The sequence below is a fragment of the Sorex fumeus genome, unplaced genomic scaffold, assembly GCF_029834395.1.
Source record: "Sorex fumeus unplaced genomic scaffold, SorFum_2.1 ptg000061l, whole genome shotgun sequence".
NCBI classification, from domain to species: domain Eukaryota; kingdom Metazoa; phylum Chordata; class Mammalia; order Eulipotyphla; family Soricidae; genus Sorex; species Sorex fumeus.
In genome coordinates this window covers 19135791-19157490 of record NW_026606118.1, presented here as the reverse complement: position 1 = coordinate 19157490, position 21700 = coordinate 19135791, and the positions used below count along the sequence as shown (strand labels likewise).

Here is a 21700-nt window from a genome sequence, read left to right as displayed (position 1 = left end):
AAATATTTGTGGCAGAAAAGAAGGAACAGGAAAATATGCATGGGAGCCAACTAGAATATAAGTATGGCCTTTGAGTCTTGCTTGAGTCTCTCTTTCATCTGTTCATCACCATATGACACTGGCCACTGGCCACTTCATGTAACCACAATTTCTTCATGTCTCCTGATACTAAAATTCTTTGAGCTTCCTGTAGAGCCCAAAACAATAAATTTCATACTCCAGAGACATACCGCATTTGGTATGGAGGACTGGGCAAGGATTGTTCCTGTCTGGTAGAATAAACGGGTATGGATTTGAGCTCATAGACCTCCTTTGGTAATGCAGTACAACCTGTCCAATGCACTATGGCTCAGGATACTTTGGTCTTGAGGTGGCCCACCATGCTCTAAATTAGGTCGTACAAAATATAACTACGTCCCTAAATTCCTTGGCTACTGATCAACATACTGTTCCATTTCTCACTGTCAGACTTCTATGGAAATATCGACCTTCTTCTGAAGAGAGAAATTGAATTCGCCACAGTATGCTAGAAAAACAAGCTGTACTGGAAAGGCACTGAGTCAAATAAACATGTGTTATAAAGTAGCCCTGAATTGTCACAAGACCTTGGAATGCTAGCTCTGCTCATTAAGTCTCAATGCAAACAACAGGTAAGGGGTCTACTTTGAATTCCATGCAGTGTTATGGGAGGTAAGGAAACTTTATACACCGGAGCTAAAATCACTGTAGCTTCTGGAGAGAGTTCTACAGCTCTACAGCTTGACTGACCTGGGGAAGGGTTTCTGTCATAGGTTTCTGTCACTAGCCAGGCATGGATGCAAGCATCCCACTAGCTCCAAGGCAGCCGCCAAGGTGTACCTGAGGCCCCAACCCCGGAGTTTTCTGGAGTTTTCTGGAGCAGGGCTGTGGGCTGGAGTAAGGCTTGCTCTGTGTAAGGAGAGAAAGTCAGTCCTGACCCCACCCAGGTCTCCCAGGTTCTGCAGGTTTGTCATCATCATCATTTATGAAAAAGGAATTTCAGGAGAAGACAAATAGTGAAATAAAATAATTTTATTGAGGAAATATGAGGAGAAGGAGTGAGGGAGAAGAAGAAAAGCACATTCCAAAGAGAATACAACTGTCTTTTCCAGAGAAGAGAGAGCCCCATCAAGTAAAAAGAAGTACACATCCCAAGTTGAAATTTGGGAACTCAGAATGGAGATGCGCCCTGGCTGCTTTTGCAAAGTTGGTTTTACAGGCATTTTCCCCAGCGGAGACCACCTCTTTCCCCAGAAGAGACCAACGGTCTTTTCCCAGGCTGTGTCTAGGGGAAAGGACTTGGAATTTTTGGTCTTCTCTGTTTTTGTTTTGCTTTTGGTTATTCTGCTTAGGGCTGACTCTTAGCTTTGCAGCCAGGGCTCACTCCTGGCAGGTTCCGGGATGGGGTGACACCTGGAGCGCACCCAGCCCACTGTGCTCCCTCTCACAGCGTTCCATTCCTCTGGAGCTCCTCCTCTCCCAGGGGCTCGAGCCTTTCCTGATCAGGCCTCAGGTTCAGCTTCCACAAAGGGATTCTGGCCATGATGCCCCTGGGTTACTCTAGGTAGGGCTGGTGACAAAGCAATGTCCTGAGATCACCCCCTATTTTCATTGCCTCCCAAGGAACTCACTGCTAAGAGCTCTCGTGGGTTTGGGAGCTTCAGAGCTGCCTCAACAACTGTGAACAACCTCCACCCAGTCATCCTTCAATGCTCATGGGGACTCTTTTTCACAGGCTAGGTTTTTGCTCTATTTCTTTCCTTGGCAACTGACCCACTCTCAATCAGTAACTTCATTTCAGTTCTACAAAACTGGTGTGTGTGTGCGTGTGTGTGTGCATATGTTGTGTGTGTGTCTGCATGCGTGTGTGCATGTGTGTGTGCGTGTACGTGTGTGCACACGTGTGCGTTTGCATGCGTGTGGGCGTGTGTGCATTTGCATGTGTGCGGGCATGCGTGCATATGGGTGACAGAAACATAAGTCAAGAAACCTTCATGATACCCTGCCTTTCCTTCTGTGTGCCATGGTGCAACGTCGGGAGGAAGAACAGCACAAAGTCCAGAATCCCGCAGAGGCAGTGTCTGTGAAGCAAAGGGCTTCTCTTCCTGGGATGAGGAAACTGCATGCAGCCCTCTCCTCTCTGACTACAAGGATAATGCAGGGCCCACCTGCTCTGAGGCATTTTCTCATGCACAAGTCACAGCTTCTTTGGGAAATACTTCAAAGGCACAGCTCAACCGAAGGCTGCCAGAAAGTCAGCCCCTGACTAACGTGAACATGCCAGGCGGGACCGCGGGGTCATTTCAATTCAGGCAGATCCTCTGTTTCTGGGTCATGGTACCCAAAGCCCCTAAGCGCCTCACCCCCCAAGGAAAGGGGGTGGGAAAGAGGTCAGTGGCCCAACTACACGCGACATTTGGAAGCACAGACTTTCCCGAATTTCTGGAAAAAATCTTCTTGGGCCTGGGTCAGGGCATCCTCATCAATGTACACGACCGGCCGCTTGGCCATGACGAAGTACTGCACCTTCCTCAGCTGCCAGCCCAGCACGTACAGGAGCCAGCCACACACGGCCGCCGTGGAGCGACCCACCCCGGCATTGCAGTGCACGTACACTGTGTGTCCATTCTCCAGCAGTCCGTGCAAGAGACACACCGCCTGGGGCAGCATCTGCACTCGACCTGGAGAGGGAGAAACACAGGGGACGAGTGAATGAGGGCAGGGTCTCAGGCTCACAATTTCCGAGAGGCAGGGGTAGAACCATTTGCCTTTGGCTTGCAAAGCAAGTGAGAACCATTTCCACAGGACAGGAGAGGAGGAAGGGCACTGCAGCGGGACTGAGGGTGCCACAGACCCATCACATGGACCAGCTCCTTCTGCGTGGGTGCTCATCTCCCCAGAAACAAAAGTCAGCGAGTGCTCACCATCAGGAGGACGGGTTGTTGTAATCAAAAGGGTCCAGTCAGGGGCTGGAGTGATAGCCCTGTGGGTAGCGTTTTGCCTTGCACCCCACCGACCCGGGTTCGATTCCCAGCATCCCATATGGTCCCCTGAGCACCACTAGGGGTAATTCCTAAGTGCAGAGCCAGAAGTAACCCCTGTGCATTGCCAGAAGTGACCCAAAAGCCAAAAAAAAAAAAAAAAGGTCCAGGCAGAGGTTTTCAAAAGGCGCCTGACTGACAGATGCTGTCACCTGAGTTTCCTTTCATCCAAGAGGATCTTCCGGGGGAATGGAAAGCACAGACTTAACCTTATTGCAAGGAGTCCATCTTACTCACACACCACATGTGAACTTCCAGCGCCGGCCCCGCGGAACAGAGCTCTTATTAACTGGGAATACATGGTATAAGCGATTGTTTGTGTAGCCCTACATGGTAACCATGCTAAAAATGATTCCATCTTTCTTACGGGTTAACAATTTATACAGCTACGACCTTCACTTTTATGTGGATTATTCGATGATTCAAAAATCTTCTCGCCACATTTAGAGAGCAAACTCTCATTCCAGGACAGAGATGCCTCTAAACTCATCCAGCTCCTGTAGCTTTCTCCACACAGGCTTTCAGAGAAAAGGCACTGGGGGTGCTCAGGGGATGTGGGGGGGGGCCTCGTCTGTGTGAATGCCACCAAGAAAGCACGCCAGAAGAGGCCACAGAGCCCTGTATTACCACTTCATGCGTATCTGTGACCGGATACTCCCTAACTCTCCTACCCTCTGTGACCCAAGGGTCCAAGAGATCTGGGGGCTCCCCTGGGGACCCACATAGAAGAGCTCCATCCAGGATCACCTGCTACAGACTTGGAAAGGCAGAAGGGCACCCCAACTCAGTGACGGCACTGCACCCCTTACCAAGGGCCCCAGGTCCCCCCATCTCACGTGAGTGAGTTTAGACTCCCTGCCAGAGATGTCCCTTGGTCCTTCCCTTAATGAACTGGGAGTCACTCTCCCTGCTGGAGCCAACTCTATACACAGTGCTCTGGCCTCACCATCCCAGCAAAGATGATCAAAGTCCCACCGGGCCTGGAGAACCCCTCAGTTTCTCTCTATCTAAGAGGGACACAAACCATATTCAAAGATTTAAGTGGATACTCTACTTTCTGTATTCACTTTTAGTCTGTCACTGTCACTGTCCTCCCATTGTTCATCAATTTGCTCTAGCAGGCCCAGTAACATTGTGAGACTTGTTATTGTGTTTGGCATATCGAATATATCGAATACGTCATGGGTAGCTTGCCAGGCTTTGCCGTGCGGGTGAGATACTCTCAGTAGCTTGCCAGGCTCTCTGAGAGGGGCGGAGGAATCAAACTCGGGTCAGCCATGTTGACCACTTGTAAGGCAAACGCCCTACCTGCTGTGCTATCGCTCCAGCCCACTACCCGTGACATATTCAGTATGCCAAACACAGTAACAGTCTCAAAATGGAGATGTTACTGGGCCTGCTTGCATATTGACAGGAAATTGGGGGGGGGGGGGTATTTATGCGTTTATGAGTATGCATATGTGAGTATTTATTGCTATCGCAAGCGACAGTGCTAATGGGGCCATGTGGTGCCAGGAATTCAACCTGGGACCTCACACATGCGACTTTTGAGTTCTACCACTGGGACCATATCCCTAGGCTCTCTGGAAGCTTTTGTTCATCCCTAGTACAGTTAGCCTGAGAAGGCGTGGCCAAAACACTAGATCAAAGGCTGCTTTTCTGAGTGTCTCAGATCACAGTGATAGTCTTGGGCATTGTTTTATTTTGTTTATATTCGTATTCTTAAAGAATGCTGTTGAGCACCTAGGAGCAGTCAAGGACTCTAATGTTACAAAGTAAGAATCACAGCGTCTTGCTGTGGAATTAACCCCTGTGGAGTGTTCAACCCTTGCAAAGGGTTTAGCGTTTCAAGTACATTGCCAATTTGGAATTGGAAACATGGAATATTTTATAACAAATATTTATTTCTGTGTTGCTCTGAAGAACTGCCATTTTCAAAGAATGGAAATGTCATATATTTAATTCATATAGAATTTAACTGGATGGAGCCTAAGTAGATAAAACATCCAAAGTAGGGACTCTGGGTGACACCACAAGTGCTATCCTGGGGACCCCCTTTATTCCTAAATGCGTATACTGCCAACATCCCACACTCTGTCACAGGTCAAGGGGTATTTTATTTTCTTTAGGTTGGAACTTTTGTAGATGATGGCCCCTGAGAGCAAATCCCCTCAGAGCCAGCCGAGCCCAGCATGCAGTAGGGAAGTCATTGGTTTATGGCTCAGTTTGGGCTTTAGTACTCTCTGGGTGAGGTGTGCAGGCAAAATACTCTCAGTAGCTTGCCAGGGTCTCCGAGAGGCGTGGAGAAATCAAACCCGGGCCTGGCAAGCTCCCCATGACGTATTCGATATGCCAAAAACAGTCACAACAAGTCTCACAATGGAGACGTTACTAGTGCCCGCTCAAGCAAATTGATGAACAATGGGAGGACAGTGCTGTTCCAGTGCTCCAGCGCTGCTGACACATCTCTAGTTCACAGGTCTCAGGAGTCGGCGGCAGCGCCCTGAGGAGCAGGGCACCGGCATAGTGTGTCCGCTTGAAGGGATTCCAGCGACAAACACTTCACCCGGGCCACACGGCCTTTAGGTCCTGGCGTTAAAAGGATGAGCAGCATGGGGGGTGGGGGGGGATGCTGGGACCCATGGTGATGGATGACGGGCACTGGTGGAGGGATGGGTACTTGATCATTGTATAACTGAAACCCAAGCACAAAATTTATAAGCCTATAACTGTACCTCATGGTGTTTCACTAATAAAATAAGAAAAAAAAAAGATGAGCAGCACCCGCAGCCAGAGCTGAGTTACTTCCTGGCTTTCATGTAGAGTAGCACTGTGCTCCTGTTGTTCATCGATTTGCTTGAGCGGGCACCAGTAATGTCTCCATTGTGAGACTTGTTGTTACTGTGTTTGGCATATAGAATACATCACGGGTAGCTTGCAAGGCTTTGCTGTGCGGGCAAGATACTCTCTGTAGCTTGCCGGACTCTCCAAGAGGGGCGGAGGAATCGAACCTGGGGTGGCCATTCGGCCTTGCCCTATGCTATGGCTCCAGCCATTCTATATCTATATAGATATAGCCATATGTATCATTAAAATAATGGAAAGGAATAAGTCTACCCACAGGTTTGGTCGATAGAAAAATGACTTCCTGTGTCCAGATTTTTCTAATGGACACAGAAACACCAAGCCATTCTTTGGCTTTCTCAGTACAGATTGGAAAAGCTTCTGCCCATACACTGAAGCTATCAATAAGAACCAACAGATATTTATACCTTGAACATATGAGCATTTGATTATTTGCATGAGGTCAAGCTGTCAATACTCCTCTGTCTAAGTTCCTTGATGCGGAACAGGTGTTAGGAGAGGAGGCTTAAGATTTCCACTAGGTTCATTCATGGCACAGAAAGCACAGTTCTGAGTTACTTCTACCTTACTTTCTGTTCAGTCCCTTCCCATGGAAGATGGTTTTCACCAGAGTTAAATCATAATCCTTTAGTAATATTTTACTGCATTGGTCCAGGGGTTAGCAATTTTCCTTGCTGGGTAAACCATCCATCAACTTCCTTTTGGAAACCTCGTTCCAATACCCATTGTTCCTCTTCTGCACAGCATTGTGGCTTAGAAGAAATATTGTCTGGCAGCACAGTGATAGGGCTTTTGCCTTGCATGAGGCCGACCAGTCGACCCGGGTTCGATTCCTCCACCCCTCTCACGAGAGCCTGGCAAGCTACTGAGAGTATCTCGCCCGCACGGCAAAGCTTGGTGAGCTACCCGTGACGTATTTGACATGCCAAATACAGTAAAAACAAGTCTCACAATGGAGATGTTACTGGGTCCTCTCAAGCAAATCGATGAACAACAGTAGGACAGTGACAGTGACAGATTAATCCCATGATGCAACAAAGATTAAGATCTGTTAAAACCACTGTCCCAACTTTTGTGACGTTCAAAACACATTCATATCCATTCCTCATCACTTTCATAATAGTACATTTTGTTTGGGGGCTACCCTCAGCATTTGCTAGGCGCTAACTCTGGCTCTGTGCTCAGGAGAGACCCCAGCTAGTGCTGGGAGAACCATATGTATTGTCTGGGATTCGAACCTGGATCTCTGGCCCCTGGTTCTATTCTAATCCTGTACGGTGCGTACTGTCACCACCCCCGTTTGCCCCATGCATGCCCTGGATGGCCCCATACCACACAGCTGTGGTCATGAGCAGACTCGATCCCAGAGTGGGAGGCCCACAGGGAGGAAAGTCTTTCCACCAGAGCAGAGCTGAATTCAGGGCACTGAGTCAAAGAAAAGAACTCGAGAGCATTGAGCAGAAGGGGTGGCCAAGGGCTTGGGCAGTGATTCTCACGGCGGGAAGGCAGAGCAATAATCTGGTATCAGCAGCACCTCACAGACGGGGTCACAAGACAGTCCTCAGGCGAAGGGTGCATATTTGCTGCTCTCTGGAGGGTGCTGCTTTGGGGGGTGCTATCTGTTTGCGACTCAGGTGGATGTAGACAGAAACTAGAATTTTTTTAAAAGAATTAGAAAAGAAGACAAAAAAAACCTAGACAACTCCTCTGCATATGACAAAATGTACACGGGTACAGATCGATGGTACAATTGATTACAACAGGCCCTGTGACAACCAGTGGTGACAGTTGGGTCTAACGAACTGTCGTCTTTCTCAGGCAGTACCTGACAGGATTATGCCGCAGCTCCAAACACTTCCAGCTGGGTTTTTCTCCAGGTTCTAAAAATATCCCGCCGAATTCATCTATACCTTAGTTGTGCTAATACTGTGAGCCAAGATCCCACAGATCGATCTACTGGTTAAAAAAAAAAAAAAAACCTGTGACCCAGGGAGGGTCGTTAACCCTTTGGTTACTCACAGGGCCATGCTGAAACAAAGACATCCTGGAAGCGGTCAGTCTCGGTGGCTGTTGTTCACCACGTGGACATTTTCATGGCTGTCACACTGCTATGACACGTGGAGGGCACGCCACCATTGTTCCTGGCACGTGGGGACTGTGACCTAATCACGTCTTCAATACAACCCCAGTGGGTCTCTGGGCATGTTTTTTTTCCCCCTCAGGTTTCTGTTTATGCTCACAGTGTGCACAGTGTGGTATGAATGAGCTGGAGTGCTTGAGGCCTGGGGGGGGGGGGGGGGGGGGGGATTAGCAGCTGCAGGATGGGAGGGCGCCTATTTAGCGGCTGTCTCACTGCTCACCACAGCCTTTTCTCACCATTCTCCAAAGGGATAACAGTGCCGTCAAATCCAAACCCGAGATGTGAGAATCAGGTCGAGTCTGTCTTTCTCCATCTGGCTCATTTCACTAAGCCTCGGACCCTCTAGGTCTAGCTGCATGGCTGCAAGTGGCAGGGCTTCATGCTATACATCACCTTACAATGCAGTGTTACTTCAATAAAAAGAAATAAACGAAACCTGAAGTGAAAATTCAGCATGCCTCTGGGTGCTACAGGCATACCACCCTAACAACAGCCTTGGTTTGGGAACCAGATTCACACAATGAACCTAGAGTCAATAATTTCTCTTCTGTGCAGTAATTCTCTCTCTCTCTTTCTCTCTCTCTCCCTCTCTCCCCCCTCTCTGTCTCCCTCTCTCTTTCTCCCTCTCTCTCTCCTTCTCTCTCTTTCTCTCCCTCTCCCTCTCTCCCTCCCTTTCTCCCCTCTTTATGAAAAAAAAAAAGAACTCAATATCTTCATCTCATTTCCTTGAATCAGCATTCCCAGGAGGAATACCAAACTGACATCTTCAGGAACCAAGACTGTGCCTCACCCCATGGTAACTCAGTTTCCACAGCAGGGATGGGGATATGGCTAAGCAATAAAAATACCTTCCTGACATGTGAAAGGCTTTGGGTTCAATCCCCAACACTGTCCGTATAAAACCAAAACTGTAGCACTGTCCTCCCGTTGTTCATCAATTTGCTCGAGTGGGCCCAGTAACATCTCCATTGTGACAATTGTTACTGTGTTTGGCATATCGAAATACGTCATGGGTAGCTTGCCAAGCTTTGCTGTGAGGGAGAGATACTCTCGGTAACTTGTCTGGCTCTCCAAGAGGGCGGAGAAATCGAACTTGGATTGGCCGCATGCAAGGCAAACGCCTTACCCACTGTGCTATCACTCCAGCCCATATATATAATAAAACCAAAACAGATTCTAAAATCCAGCTCGGAGCACCCAGGAGGACCACCTGAGATGCCCAGAGGGCCCAGGGCCGAGGCTCCCTCACTGTCTTCTGCGGGTTGTTCTTCCCCTGGACACTGGGGAGATAAGTGACTGCCCTTATAACGTGGGACTATGAATCTCTGCAGACCTCTTGTGAAGAGTTTGTGTGAGCAAGCGGGGAGATGCTGCAACAGGTCGGGGGAACTGTTCTGAGACTGCGTGCACTGAAATTCGGACCATGCCTCACTCCAACCTTCTGTTGAATGGTCTTAACTTCTTTTGTGCCTCAGTTTCTTTCACTGTAAAAGGGAGATGGCCACAAAACCTTCAGAGTCACTGCAAAAAGCAAATGAGTCTTTGTGTGCAACTTCTTTAGAATATTTGCCGTGCAATGTGTTCTTTGGAGGAAGGGGGCTGGTGGTGGGCATTTCCTCCCAGGCATCAGGACCTCTCTTCCTTCTTATCCCCAGAATAGCAGTTCACCAGATTCTCTCAGTGAGTGGTCCACAGCTCTCTGCTGCCCCCTGCCGACAGCTGGTTGCTAGCACTTGTGTCTTGTGGCTCTCCTGGCTTCAGATACCGCTGTCTTTTCTACCAGAAGTCTCAAACACCCAGGTTTGCAATGTGAGTCATTACTCTAAATTCTCATGCTTTGGCGCCATGGTTTCTGTTTTTCCTCCACCTGGCATGGCCTCTCTCCCTCCACAATGACCTGTCATACCTCCATGACATTCAATGACACTCCTTTAGCCATTCTACTTCCCACTCCTCCCCAGGAAATGGTCCTCCTAGAGCACAAGACACATGCCTACCACATTCTTCTGTCATTAGTGCTCAACGTGTGTAAGCCACTTCTTACTGTTAAATCAGAAGGATGTCTTCAGTTGTTCCTGTCTGCTGGGAAACACCCAAAAGTCACCAGGATTTCATCTGTATCAAAACAGGCTCAGCCAACACTTGCGCAAAGAATGAGGTTTCACTGTGGATCCGCTACTCTGTGCCATGTCGCTTCTCTGATTAATCTTCACCTTCACGACTGCGGGACCGTCTCACTTGCACCCTCACACCCATTCTGGTTTCCTCTCCAACCTACCCTTCACAATGCAACCTGAGTGTTCGTCTGGAGTGAAAAATTGATTGTGTGGGCATGTCCCAGCCTCTTGTTCTTTCAAATGCTTCTCACCACTTCGGCAAAGGATCTGAAGTCCCTCTTGGGGCCATGAACTGCCAACCCTTCTCCCCCCTTCTCTGACCTGCACACCTACGGTCCTTCTTTTGGATCCTACAACAGTCAACACTCTCCTGCATCAACCAATCTTCTCGAGCTGTAGACCCTGCCTGAAATTCTCTTTCCTGCCTAGTACCTTCCAATCCATCTTCACATCTTCTAGAATAACTTACTTCCCTGGAAAGCCTTTCCTATATCCGTTTTGTCTGAGCATGCTCTCATAGCAAGTGTATTTTTCGAACAACAAAAACAAAACAACTCATCATGATTTTAAATTCGTCTGAAGTCATGTGAGTAGCACCTCTCTTCCCTGTAGGGTTATATGTCCCATGAAGAGAAGCTGTTCTGGGGGCTGAAGCGATAGCACAGCGGGTAGGGCATTTGCCTTACACGCGGCCGACCTTGGTTCGATTCCCAACATCCCATATGGTCCCCTGAGCACTGCCAGGAGTAATTCCTGAGTGAATGAGGCAGGAATAATCCCTGTACATTGCTGAGTGTGACCCAAAAAGAAAAAAAAGAGAGAGAAGCTCCTCTGCCTCTCTTCTGCACCCCTGAATTTCCAGTTTATAACCTAATGCCACCCACAGTAGACTCCTAACACACATCACATCAGGTAATGACTGAACAAATCAAAGTTGTGTGAAACAGAACTTTGGCTAGAGTGTGAAGACAGAGCCTTTTATTTGTTTATTCCATTTCTATTTGTCATGGGTCATTTGATTTTAGAAAGACAGATAAGTAATAGACCTTAAGAACCTCTCTGAAACACTTTCAACTAGGAAACCAGAAAGATTCTTCTATCTCATAAACAAACTTGAGAGCTTTGGAGGAAAAGGTGTGCAATGGGCAGGGGTTTGAATTAGGACACAGAAAAAAAGCATTAACCACATTTTAAATCACAATACCGGGGCTGGAGCTATAGTACAGTGGGTAAGGCCTTGTACGCAGCTGACCCAGGTTCGATCCCCAGCATCCCATATGGTCCCCCGAGCACAACCAGGAGTAATTCCTGAGTGCAGAGCTAGGAGTAACCCCTGTGCATTATCAGGTGTGACCCAAAAAGAAAAAAAAAATCACACTATCTCAATTTTTTTTTCATTAGAAACAAGAAAAAACTCTTCCACCTCTTACCTTCAGTGCTCATATCGGGGGTTGGCATCCAGATGTAAACCAAGCCTTCCTCCTTATACAGTTTCACCAGAGTGTCTGGACTCATGCGTTCCTGGTAGCGATTACAGCCGCAGGAATTCTGCAGAATATCCGCCTCAGTCTGGAAATTCATTACAGCTGTAATCCCCAACTCATGCTTCAGTCTGATGGTCACATGCTCCACTTGGCGGGGACAGCTGCCCAGCCAGAGATTGTGCAGAATTCTAATAAGAACACATGGAGTCAACTATTATTATAATTTGAGATGTGAGGAATGGCATAAAAAAATTTTGTATTAAAATGCAAATAACCTTTAAATCTGGCCCCGGGAAAGTTGTATATGAGCGTGAAGGCCTGGAGATAGGTGGAAAGCTGAGAGAGCTAGGACGCATGCCCAGCAAGCACAAGGTCCGGAGCTCGGTGCCCAGAACTTATGGGCTCCCAAATGCCATAATATATGGCCCTTGTGTGGTTCTAGTGGCTTCCAGCACGACTGGGCCTTGGCAGCAATGCATCACCCAACCCTAATGCTGAACTGTCCAACATGCAAAACTGGGTTGAGTATTGTAGTCTCATAAGCCCCAGGCCCCCCCACCCCGGGTCCACTACTTGGGTGCCCAACCTACCCCCAAATAGAAAAGGACATGAGAGCCATCCTTGTTATTCAGGGGGGAAAGAGACCCCGGCACTGTTGTTTGGGGGAAAGCCATTCAGGTAACTGGAGCAGGCACAAATAGCAAAATCAAAGAGCATGGTCAACTAAATCCATAAGTGCATACATATATGGTTCAACATTAAGAAATCCAAAGCTGTATTCCAAATACAAATTAAAGGCATAATTATGACAGTTAATACAGTCTAGAAATATTTTGCTCAAATTCAAATGATTATTCCTCCTTAGAACCTTGTACAGCCCTGTTCTCCCATTGTTCACTGATTTGCTCAAGCGGGCCCAGTAACATCTCCATCATGAGACTTGTTGTTACTGTGTTTGGCATATCGAATACGTCACGGGGAGCTTGCCAGGCTTTGCCGTGTGGGCGAGATACTCTCGGTAGCTTGCCGGGCTCTCCGAGAGGGTTAGAGGAATCAAACCCGGCTCAGCTGGGCTGGCTGTGCACAAGGCAAACGCTCTACAGCTGTGCTATCACTCCAGCCCAGAACCTTATATAAAATTTCAAATAGCATGAGATCTTTTATTTATTGACTGGTTGGGGGGTGGGGGGTGGTACAGCCAGCAGTGCACGAGGATTACTCTGAGATTTTCACTCAGGGACCAATCCTGGTAATGCTCAGGGAACCATAAAACGTGCCAAGGATGGAACCTAGGTTGGCTGTATGCAAGGCAAGTGCCTCACCTGCTGTGCTATCTCTCTGGCCCCCTGCACAGACCTTTAAGACATGTTGAATACCAAAAACTAACAGGCAACAATCTCCTTTCAATTAAAATCAAAGTCAAAAGTATTTCATGAGAACTCAACAATGCTCTATGCTCATCAAAGGCTCTAAGGTAAAAAGAAATAATCTGTAAAAAAGAGAAATTATTATTTCTATACTTCAAGTATAGAAATATCACTGGAGCGATAGCACAGCGGTAGGGCGTTTGCCTTGCATGCAGCCAACATGGCCGACCCGAGTTCAATTCTTCCGCCCCTCTCGGAGAGCCCGGCAAGCTACCGAGAGTATCTCGCCCACACGGCAGAGCCTGGCAAGCCCCCCGTGAGGTATTCGATATGCCAGACACAGTAACAACAAAGTCTCCAATGGAGACGTTACTGGGCCCGTTCGAGCAAATCGATGATCAACGAGAGGGCCTTTACTTTTACTTTACTTCAAGTATGAGTCACATACCTAAGTTTTTCTAATGCTGGACCCACCCTCAAGAGTTTATGATTTACAATCAGTTCTCAGGTTCTGATTTACAATCAGTTCTCACTTACAGCCAAAAACCTATGAAATATTCCTCAGAAATCCATATACCAAAAGCCACATAAAGTTTAAAAGTATTAGGAATCAGGGAACTGGATAAGGAAAAATACATAAAAAATCAAATAGCCAGATAGACATGAAGGGTGTGGAATGAGGGGTGAAGGGTGGCATCACATTCAAAAATAACAAAAAAAAACTGTAAAATATCTAGGAATCCATATAAAAAGAAAAATATTTTTTTAATTCTTACTGAGTGCACCATGATTTAGAAGTTATTCATAGTTCAGTTTCAAGCATACAATTTCCCAACACCAATCCTATTGACAATTTCAACTTTCCTCCACCAATGTCCCCAGTTTCCTTCCCTCACCCAAGTCTGCTTCCTTGACAGACACATTTTTAAGTTTGATTATTGTTGTTTGGAGCTCATGCTTTTAGTTTTGTTGTATCTGTGGTTCAGATATAGATATGCCACATCTTTGCTTGCTGACTATATCTTTATAGTATAATTTCAAGTTATGTACCAGATACCTCCCAATTTATTACTCAATATGGCTTCAGATATTTGAAGTATTTTAAGATATTGCACAAACTTTGTTATTTACTTTTTAAAATCCTTTAAGAATGCCATCAGATGGGGGTATGGTGCCGCCAGCAGGTCAACCTATACCTGTGGGGTGAGTGCATCAGCAGCCTAAAGGTGCCTTCAGACTTTCAGATACCAAAATTGCTGCTGTGCCTTTGGCCAGACCTCAACAACTTGGGGGAAAGTTTACCAAGAAATTAAATGGCCAAATGTTAGGTATGTGGGAGAAACACCCACAAACCCCCTCCAGCTCAGCTATATAAGCTCATTTATTGGCCTTATTTCAGAGACTTATAAGTCTCAAAAAAATATCAAAAGACCTCTCTCTGGGCACGCGCAGCTAGAAACAGCCCCTAGAGAGCCGGTTTTCAACCCCTCATCTGCGTGGGACGGGCACAGAGGCCCAGCTCTGGGCAACAAAGCTGAACGGCTCCAATTCCAACAGGTACAGCCCGCCCCCAAGGGCCTGGGTCCCTCTCTGGGCACGCGCAGCTAGAAACAGCCCCTAGACAGCCGGTTTTCAACCCCTGATCTGCGTGGGACGGGCACAGAGGCCCAGCTCTGGGCAACAAAGCTGAACGGCTCCAATTCCAACAGGTACAGCCCGCCCCCAAGGGCCTGGGTCCCTCTCTGGGCACGCGCAGCTAGAAACAGCCCCTAGACAGCCGGTTTTCAACCCCTGATCTGCGTGGGATGGGCACAGAGGCCCAGCTCTGGGCAACAAAGCTGAACGGCTCCAATTCCAACAGGTACAGCCCGCCCCCAAGGGCCTGGGTCCCTCTCTGGGCACGCGCAGCTAGAAACAGCCCCTAGACAGCCGGTTTTCAACCCCTGATCTGTGTGGGACGGGCACAGAGGCCCAGCTCTGGGCAACAAAGCTGAACGGCTCCAATTTCAACAGGTACAGCCCGCCCCCAAGGGCCTGGGTCCCTCTCTGGGCACGCGCAGCTAGAAACAGCCCCTAGACAGCCGGTTTTCAACCCCTGATCTGCGTGGGACGGGCACAGAGGCCCAGCTCTGGGCAACAAAGCTGAACGGCTCCAATTCCAACAGGTACAGCCCGCCCCCAAGGGCCTGGGTCCCTCTCTGGGCACGTGCAGCTAGAAACAGCCCCTAGACAGCCGGTTTTCAACCCCTGATCTGCGTGGGACGGGCACAGAGGCCCAGCTCTGGGCAACAAAGCTGAACGGCTCCAATTCCAACAGGTACAGCCCGCCCCCAAGGGCCTGGGTCCCTCTCTGGGCACACGCAGCTAGAAACAGCCCATAGACAGCCGGTTTTCAACCCTTGATCTGCGTGGGACGGGCACAGAGGCCCAGCTCTGGGCAACAAAGCTGAACGGCTCCAATTCCAACAGGTACAGCCCGCCCCCAAGGGCCTGGGTCCCTCTCTGGGCACGCGCAGCTAGAAACAGCCCCTAGACAGCCGGTTTTCAACCCCTCATCTGCGTGGGACGGGCACAGAGGCCCAGCTCTGGGCAACAAAGCTGAACAGCTCCAATTCCAACAGGTACAGCCCGCCCCCAAGGGCCTGGGTCCCTCTCTGGGCACGCGCAGCTAGAAACAGCCCCTAGACAGCCGGTTTTCAACCCCTGATCTGCGTGGGACGGGCACAGAGGCCCAGCTCTGGGCAACAAAGCTGAACGGCTCCAATTCCAACAGGTACAGCCCGCTCCCAAGGGCCTGGGTCCCTCTCTGGGCACGCGCAGCTAGAAACAGCCCCTAGACAGCTGGTTTTCAACCCCTGATCTGTGTGGGACGGGCACAGAGGCCCAGCTCTGGGCAACAAAGCTGAACGACTCCAATTCCAACAGGTACAGCCCGCCCCCAAGGGCCTGGGTCCCTCTCTGGGCACGCGCAGCTAGAAACAGCCCCTAGACAGCCGGTTTTCAACCCCTGATCTGCGTGGGACGGGCACAGAGGCCCAGCTCTGGGTAACAAAGCTGAACGGCTCCAATTCCAACAGGTACAGCCCGCCCCCAAGGGCCTGGGTCCCTCTCTGGGCACGCGCAGCTAGAAACAGCCCCTAGACAGCCGGTTTTCAACCCCTGATCTGCGTGGGACGGGCACAGAGGCCCAGCTCTGGGCAACAAAGCTGAACGGCTCCAATTACAACAGGTACAGCCCGCCCCCAAGGGCCTGGGTCCCTCTCTGGGCACGCGCAGCTAGAAACAGCCCCTAGACAGCTGGTTTTCAACCCCTGATCTGCGTGGGACGGGCACAGAGGCCCAGCTCTGGGCAACAAAGCTGAACGGCTCCAATTCCAACAGGTACAGCCCGCCCCCAAGGGCCTGGGTCCCTCTCTGGGCACGCGCAGCTAGAAACAGCCCCTAGACAGCCGGTTTTCAACCCCTGATCTGCGTGGGATGGGCACAGAGGCCCAGCTCTGGGCAACAAAGCTGAACGGCTCCAATTCCAACAGGTACAGCCCGCCCCCAAGGGCCTGGGTCCCTCTCTGGGCACGCGCAGCTAGAAACAGCCCCTAGACAGCCGGTTTTCAACCCCTGATCTACGTGGGACGGGCACAGAGGCCCAGCTCTTGGCAACAAAGCTGAACGGCTCCAATTCCAAACAGGAGACGTTCCCAACTCCTCGCCCAGTGCCAGGGACTCTTTCCGGAGCCGAGGCCGCTGATGCGGCCGCGAAATGTTTTCCCACTCCACATGCCATAGGAACCATAAGCTAACTTCTTAGATGGAACCTTCTCTATTTTACCTCAGCCACTAGAAACACAGTAGCCAATAACTCATAAGCCTATCTTAACTTACACTGCATATCAAGCAGAATAGTAACAGTGAACGTGAAGGACTAAACCACACCTCTCACAATGGTAAAGCAACGCAAAAGCCCACCAAACTTTCATATTGAAGAGTCTAGCCCAGATGACACCAACAGTACTGTAGTGTTAGACAACCTCTCTGACAAGGAATTCAGAAGGAAGCTACTTAGGATGCTTAGGGAATTAAAAGAAACAATGGAAAACAATGCCAATAGAAGACAAGAGGATCTGAAGGCAGAAATGAGGAAAATGCAATCAGAAATGTCAGACCTGAAAAATCTCGTAGGCGAATTGAAAAGCTCAGTGGAAGGCCTCAGCAGCAGAGTAACAGCGGCTGAGAACAGAATCAGTGAGCTCGAAGATGAAGTTCAGAGACTCTCCAGAAAAGAGCAGAAAATGGAAAAGAGACTCACAATTCGGGAACAGATGGCAAGAGAAGATCGTGATGAAGCCAAGAGGGGTAACATAAGAATTCTTGGAGTCCCAGAGGGACAGGAAGAAAACCTCGATGAAGAAGAAACTGTCAAAGAAATCATTGCTACAACATTTCCAGAGCTGAAGAAAACTTGTGACCACATTCAGGAGGCCCGAAGGGTACCAGCTAGAAGAAATCCGAATAAAAATACCCCAAGACACATTCTGATCAAAATGACCAAAACCTTAGACAGAGACAAAATTCTGAAAGCAGCAAGATCGAAGAAAGAAATCTCTTACAAAGGAGCATCCATAAAATTCACAGCTGATTTTTCTGATGAAACCCTCATGGCCCGAAAACAGTGGTGGGACATAGTAAAAAAAACTCAATGAAATAAATGCCTCCCCCAAAATACTTTTCCCAGCAAGACTCTCATTCATAATAGAAGGAACAACACACAGTTTCACAGACAAACAACAGCTCAGGAACTTCATAGACTCAAAACCATGGTTACAAGAACAACTAAATGGGCTATTTTAAGGCAAGAAAGGCCCCTCAAATACACCAAATTTTAACAAAACAATGGGACAAAATCCCATAACAATAATCTCTCTCAATGTCAATGGGCTAAACGCACCAATTAAAAGACATAGAGTGGCAGGATGGATTAGAAAATTGAACCCAACATTCTGCTGCCTGCAAGAAACGCATCTCAATAGTCAAAGCAAACACAGACTCAGAGTCAAAGGCTGGAAAACAATCCTACAGGCAAACAGCTCCCATAAAAAAGCTGGGGTAGCCATCCTTATATCAGACCACATCGATTTCAGAGTGAGGAAGGTCATAAGAGACAGTGAAGGCCATTTCTTATTGATCAGAGGATCTGTACAACAGGAAGAACTTACAATAATAAATGTATATGCACCTAATGAGAGACCAGCAAAGTACTTAAAACAACTACTCATAGATTTGGAAAAAGACATCAATAGCAACACAATACTAGTGGGAGACTTCAACACTGCTTTGTCACCTCTTGATAGATCAACCAGACTCAAGCTTAGCAAGGACATACTTCATTTGAGGGAAACAATGGAAGAAAGGGACTTAGTAGATATATACAGGACACTTCATCCACAAAAAGCTGAATATACATTCTTCTCAAGCGTACATGGAACATTCTCCAAGATAGACCACATGCTGAGCCACAAAACATGCCTCCATAAAATTAAGAAGGTAGAGATTGTATCAACAATCTTCTCAGACCATAATGCGCTGAAATTAGAAGTAAATCACACACAAAAACAGAAAACTAAATCAAACACCTGGAAATTAAACAGTGCACTATTGAACAACGAGTGGATTAGACAGGAAATCAAAGAGGAAATCAAAAGATTCCTAGAAACGAATGAAAATGAGAACACGAGTTACCAAAACTTATGGGACACAGCAAAGGCTGTGTTAAGAGGAAAGTTTATAGCTCTACAAGCATTCCTCAGGAAGGAGGAGCGAGCACACATAAGTAACCTAGCCTCACAGCTTAAGAGCTTGGAGAAGGACCAAAAAAAGGAGCACAACCCGAACAGGAGAAAGGAAATAATAAAACTCAGAGCAGAGATTAACGAGATGGAAACCCAAAAAACAATCCGAAAGATCAATGAAACCAAAAGCTGGTTCTTCGAGAAAATTAACAAGATCGATAAGCCTCTAGCAAAACTCACAAAGGGAGAGAGAAAACCCTAATAAACCGAATCAGAAATGAAAAGGGGGTCATTACAACCGAAACCACAGAAATTCAGAGGATCCTCAGGGAGTACTTTGAGAAGCTTTATGCCACGGAACATCAAAACCTCGAGGAAATGGATAAATTCCTAGACTCCTACAGACTCCCAAGGCTGAACCAAGAAGACCTGGAATACCTGAACAGACCTATCACCATCAAGGAAATTGAAATGGTAATAAAAAGTCTCCCCAAGCACAAAAGTCCTGGCCCGGATGGATTCACTAGTGAATTCTTCCAAATCTTTAAAGAGGACTTACTCCCGATGCTCTTTAAGCTTTTCCACGAAATTGAAATATCAAAAACACTTCCGAACAGTTTCTACGAAGCAAATATCACACTGATAACAAAAGCAGACAGAGATACCACAAAGAAAGAGAATTACAGGCCGATATCCCTGATGAACACAGATGCAAAGATCCTCAACAAACTACTAGCAAATAGAATCCAACTACTCATCAGAAAGATCATACACCATGACCTAGTAGGATTCATCCCAGGGATGCAAGGATGGTTTAACATTCGGAAATCAATCAACATAATCCACCATATCAACAAAAGAAAAGATAAAAAGCATATGATCATATCAATAGATGCAGAGAAAGCATTTGATAAGATCCAGCACCCCTTTATGATGAAAACCCTAGCCAAAATGGGTATAGAGGGGACCTTGCTCAACATAATTAAAGCCATCTACCACAAGCCTACAGCAAGCATCATCCTCAATGGGGAAAAACTGAGAGCCTTCCCTCTAAGATCAGGGACGAGACAGGGATGCCCACTCTCTCCACTGCTGTTCAATATAGTACTGGAAGTACTTGCAATAGCGATTAGGCAGGAAAAAGATATTAAGGGCATTCAGGTAGGAAAGGAAGAAATCAAGCTCTCACTATTCGCAGATGATATGATACTCTACTTAGAGAACCCAATAACTTCCACCAAAAAACTCCTAGAAACAATAGACTCGTATAGTAAAGTTGCAGGTTATAAAATCAATACCCAAAAGTCCATGGCTTTCCTATACGCAAACAGTGAGAGAGAAGAAAGCAACATGAAAAAAAACAATCCCATTCACAATTGTGCCCCAGAAAATCAGGTACCTAGGAATCAGCTTAACTAAGGAAGTAAAGGACCTGTACAAAGAAAACTACAAAACGCTACTTCAGGAAATAAAAGAGGACATGAGGAAATGGAAAGATATCCCCTGCTCTTGGGTCGGGAGACTTAACATTGTCAAAATGGCAATACTACCGAAAGCATTGTATAAATTCAATGCAATCCCTATAAGGATACCCATGACATTCTTCAAAGAAATGGAGCAAACACTCTTGAAATTTATATGGAACAATAAGCCCCCACGAATAGCTAAAGCAATTCTTGGGAAAAAGAAAATGGGAGGAATCAACCTCCCGAACTTCAAACTGTACTACAAAGCAGTAATAATTAAAACAGCATGGTACTGGAACAAAGGCAGAACTGCAGACCAATGGAACAGGGTTGAATACACTGACATCTCTCCTCAATCATATGCTCATCTAATCTTTGATAAAGGTGCAAGTAATGTGAAGTGGAGTAAGGAAAGCCTCTTTAATAAATTGTGTTGGCATCACTGGACGGCTACATGCAAAAAAATAGGCTCAGAACTCTGCCTAACACCATGTACAAAAGTAAGATCAAAATGGATTAAAGACCTCAACATCAGACCAGAAACCATAAGGTACATTGAAGATAAAGTTGGCAAAACCCTCCATGACATTGAAGCTAATGGTATCTTCAAAGATGCCACGCCACTGGCCGAGCAAGTGAAAACAGAGATAGATAAATGGGACTATCTTAAACTAAGAAGCTTCTGCACCTCAAAAGAAACAGTGACCAAAATACAAAGACAGTCTACAGAATGGGAAAGGATATTCACCGAATACACATCTGACAAGGGGTTGATATCCAGGATATACAAAATACTGGTTAAACTCCACAAGAAGAAAACATCCAACCCCATCCAAAAATGGGGCAATGAAATGAACAGAAACTTTCTCAAAGAAGAAATCCGAATGGCAAAAAAGCACATGAGAAAATGCTCTACATCATTAATCATCAGGGAGATGCAGATCAAAACCACAATGAAATACCATCTCACACCTCAGAGAATGGCCCACATTCAAAAGAACAAAAGCAACCGATGCTGGCGTGGATGTGGCGAGAAAGGGACACTCCTTCACTGTTGGTGGGAATGTCCACTGGTTCAGCCCTTCTGGAAAACAGTATGGACGATTCTCAAAAAATTAGAAATTGAGCTCCCATTTGACCCAGCAATACCACTCCTGGGAATATATTCCAGAGAGGCAAAAATGTATAGTCGAAGTGACATATGCACTTGTTTGTTCATTGCAGCACTCTTTACAATAGCCAGAAACTGAAAGAAACCTGAATGCCCAAGAACAGATGACTGGTTAAAGAAACTTTGGTACATCTACACAATGGAGTACTATGTAGCTCTTAGAAAAGATGAAGTCATGAAATTTACATACAAGTGGTACAATATGGAAAGTATCATGCTAAGCGAAATGAGTCAGAAAGAGAGGGATA

The 21700-nt window shown here is 47.1% G+C and overlaps 1 protein-coding gene across 2 annotated transcripts in view; it reads right to left on the bottom strand.

Annotated features, from left to right (window-relative positions):
- Positions 1 to 1035: 1035 nt before the first annotated feature.
- The window catches only part of EPM2A (EPM2A glucan phosphatase, laforin), a 141794-nt gene continuing 121129 nt past the window's right edge, over positions 1036 to 21700 (bottom strand). For both annotated transcript variants that reach the window (XM_056126130.1, XM_056126129.1), the window contains exons 3-4: positions 11612 to 11853; positions 1036 to 2699 (exon numbers count right to left, since the gene is read on the bottom strand). In XM_056126130.1, the coding sequence (XP_055982105.1) occupies positions 2422 to 2699; positions 11612 to 11853 (520 nt within the window). In that variant the 3' untranslated portion in view covers positions 1036 to 2421. The remainder of the gene's footprint in view (positions 2700 to 11611; positions 11854 to 21700) is intronic.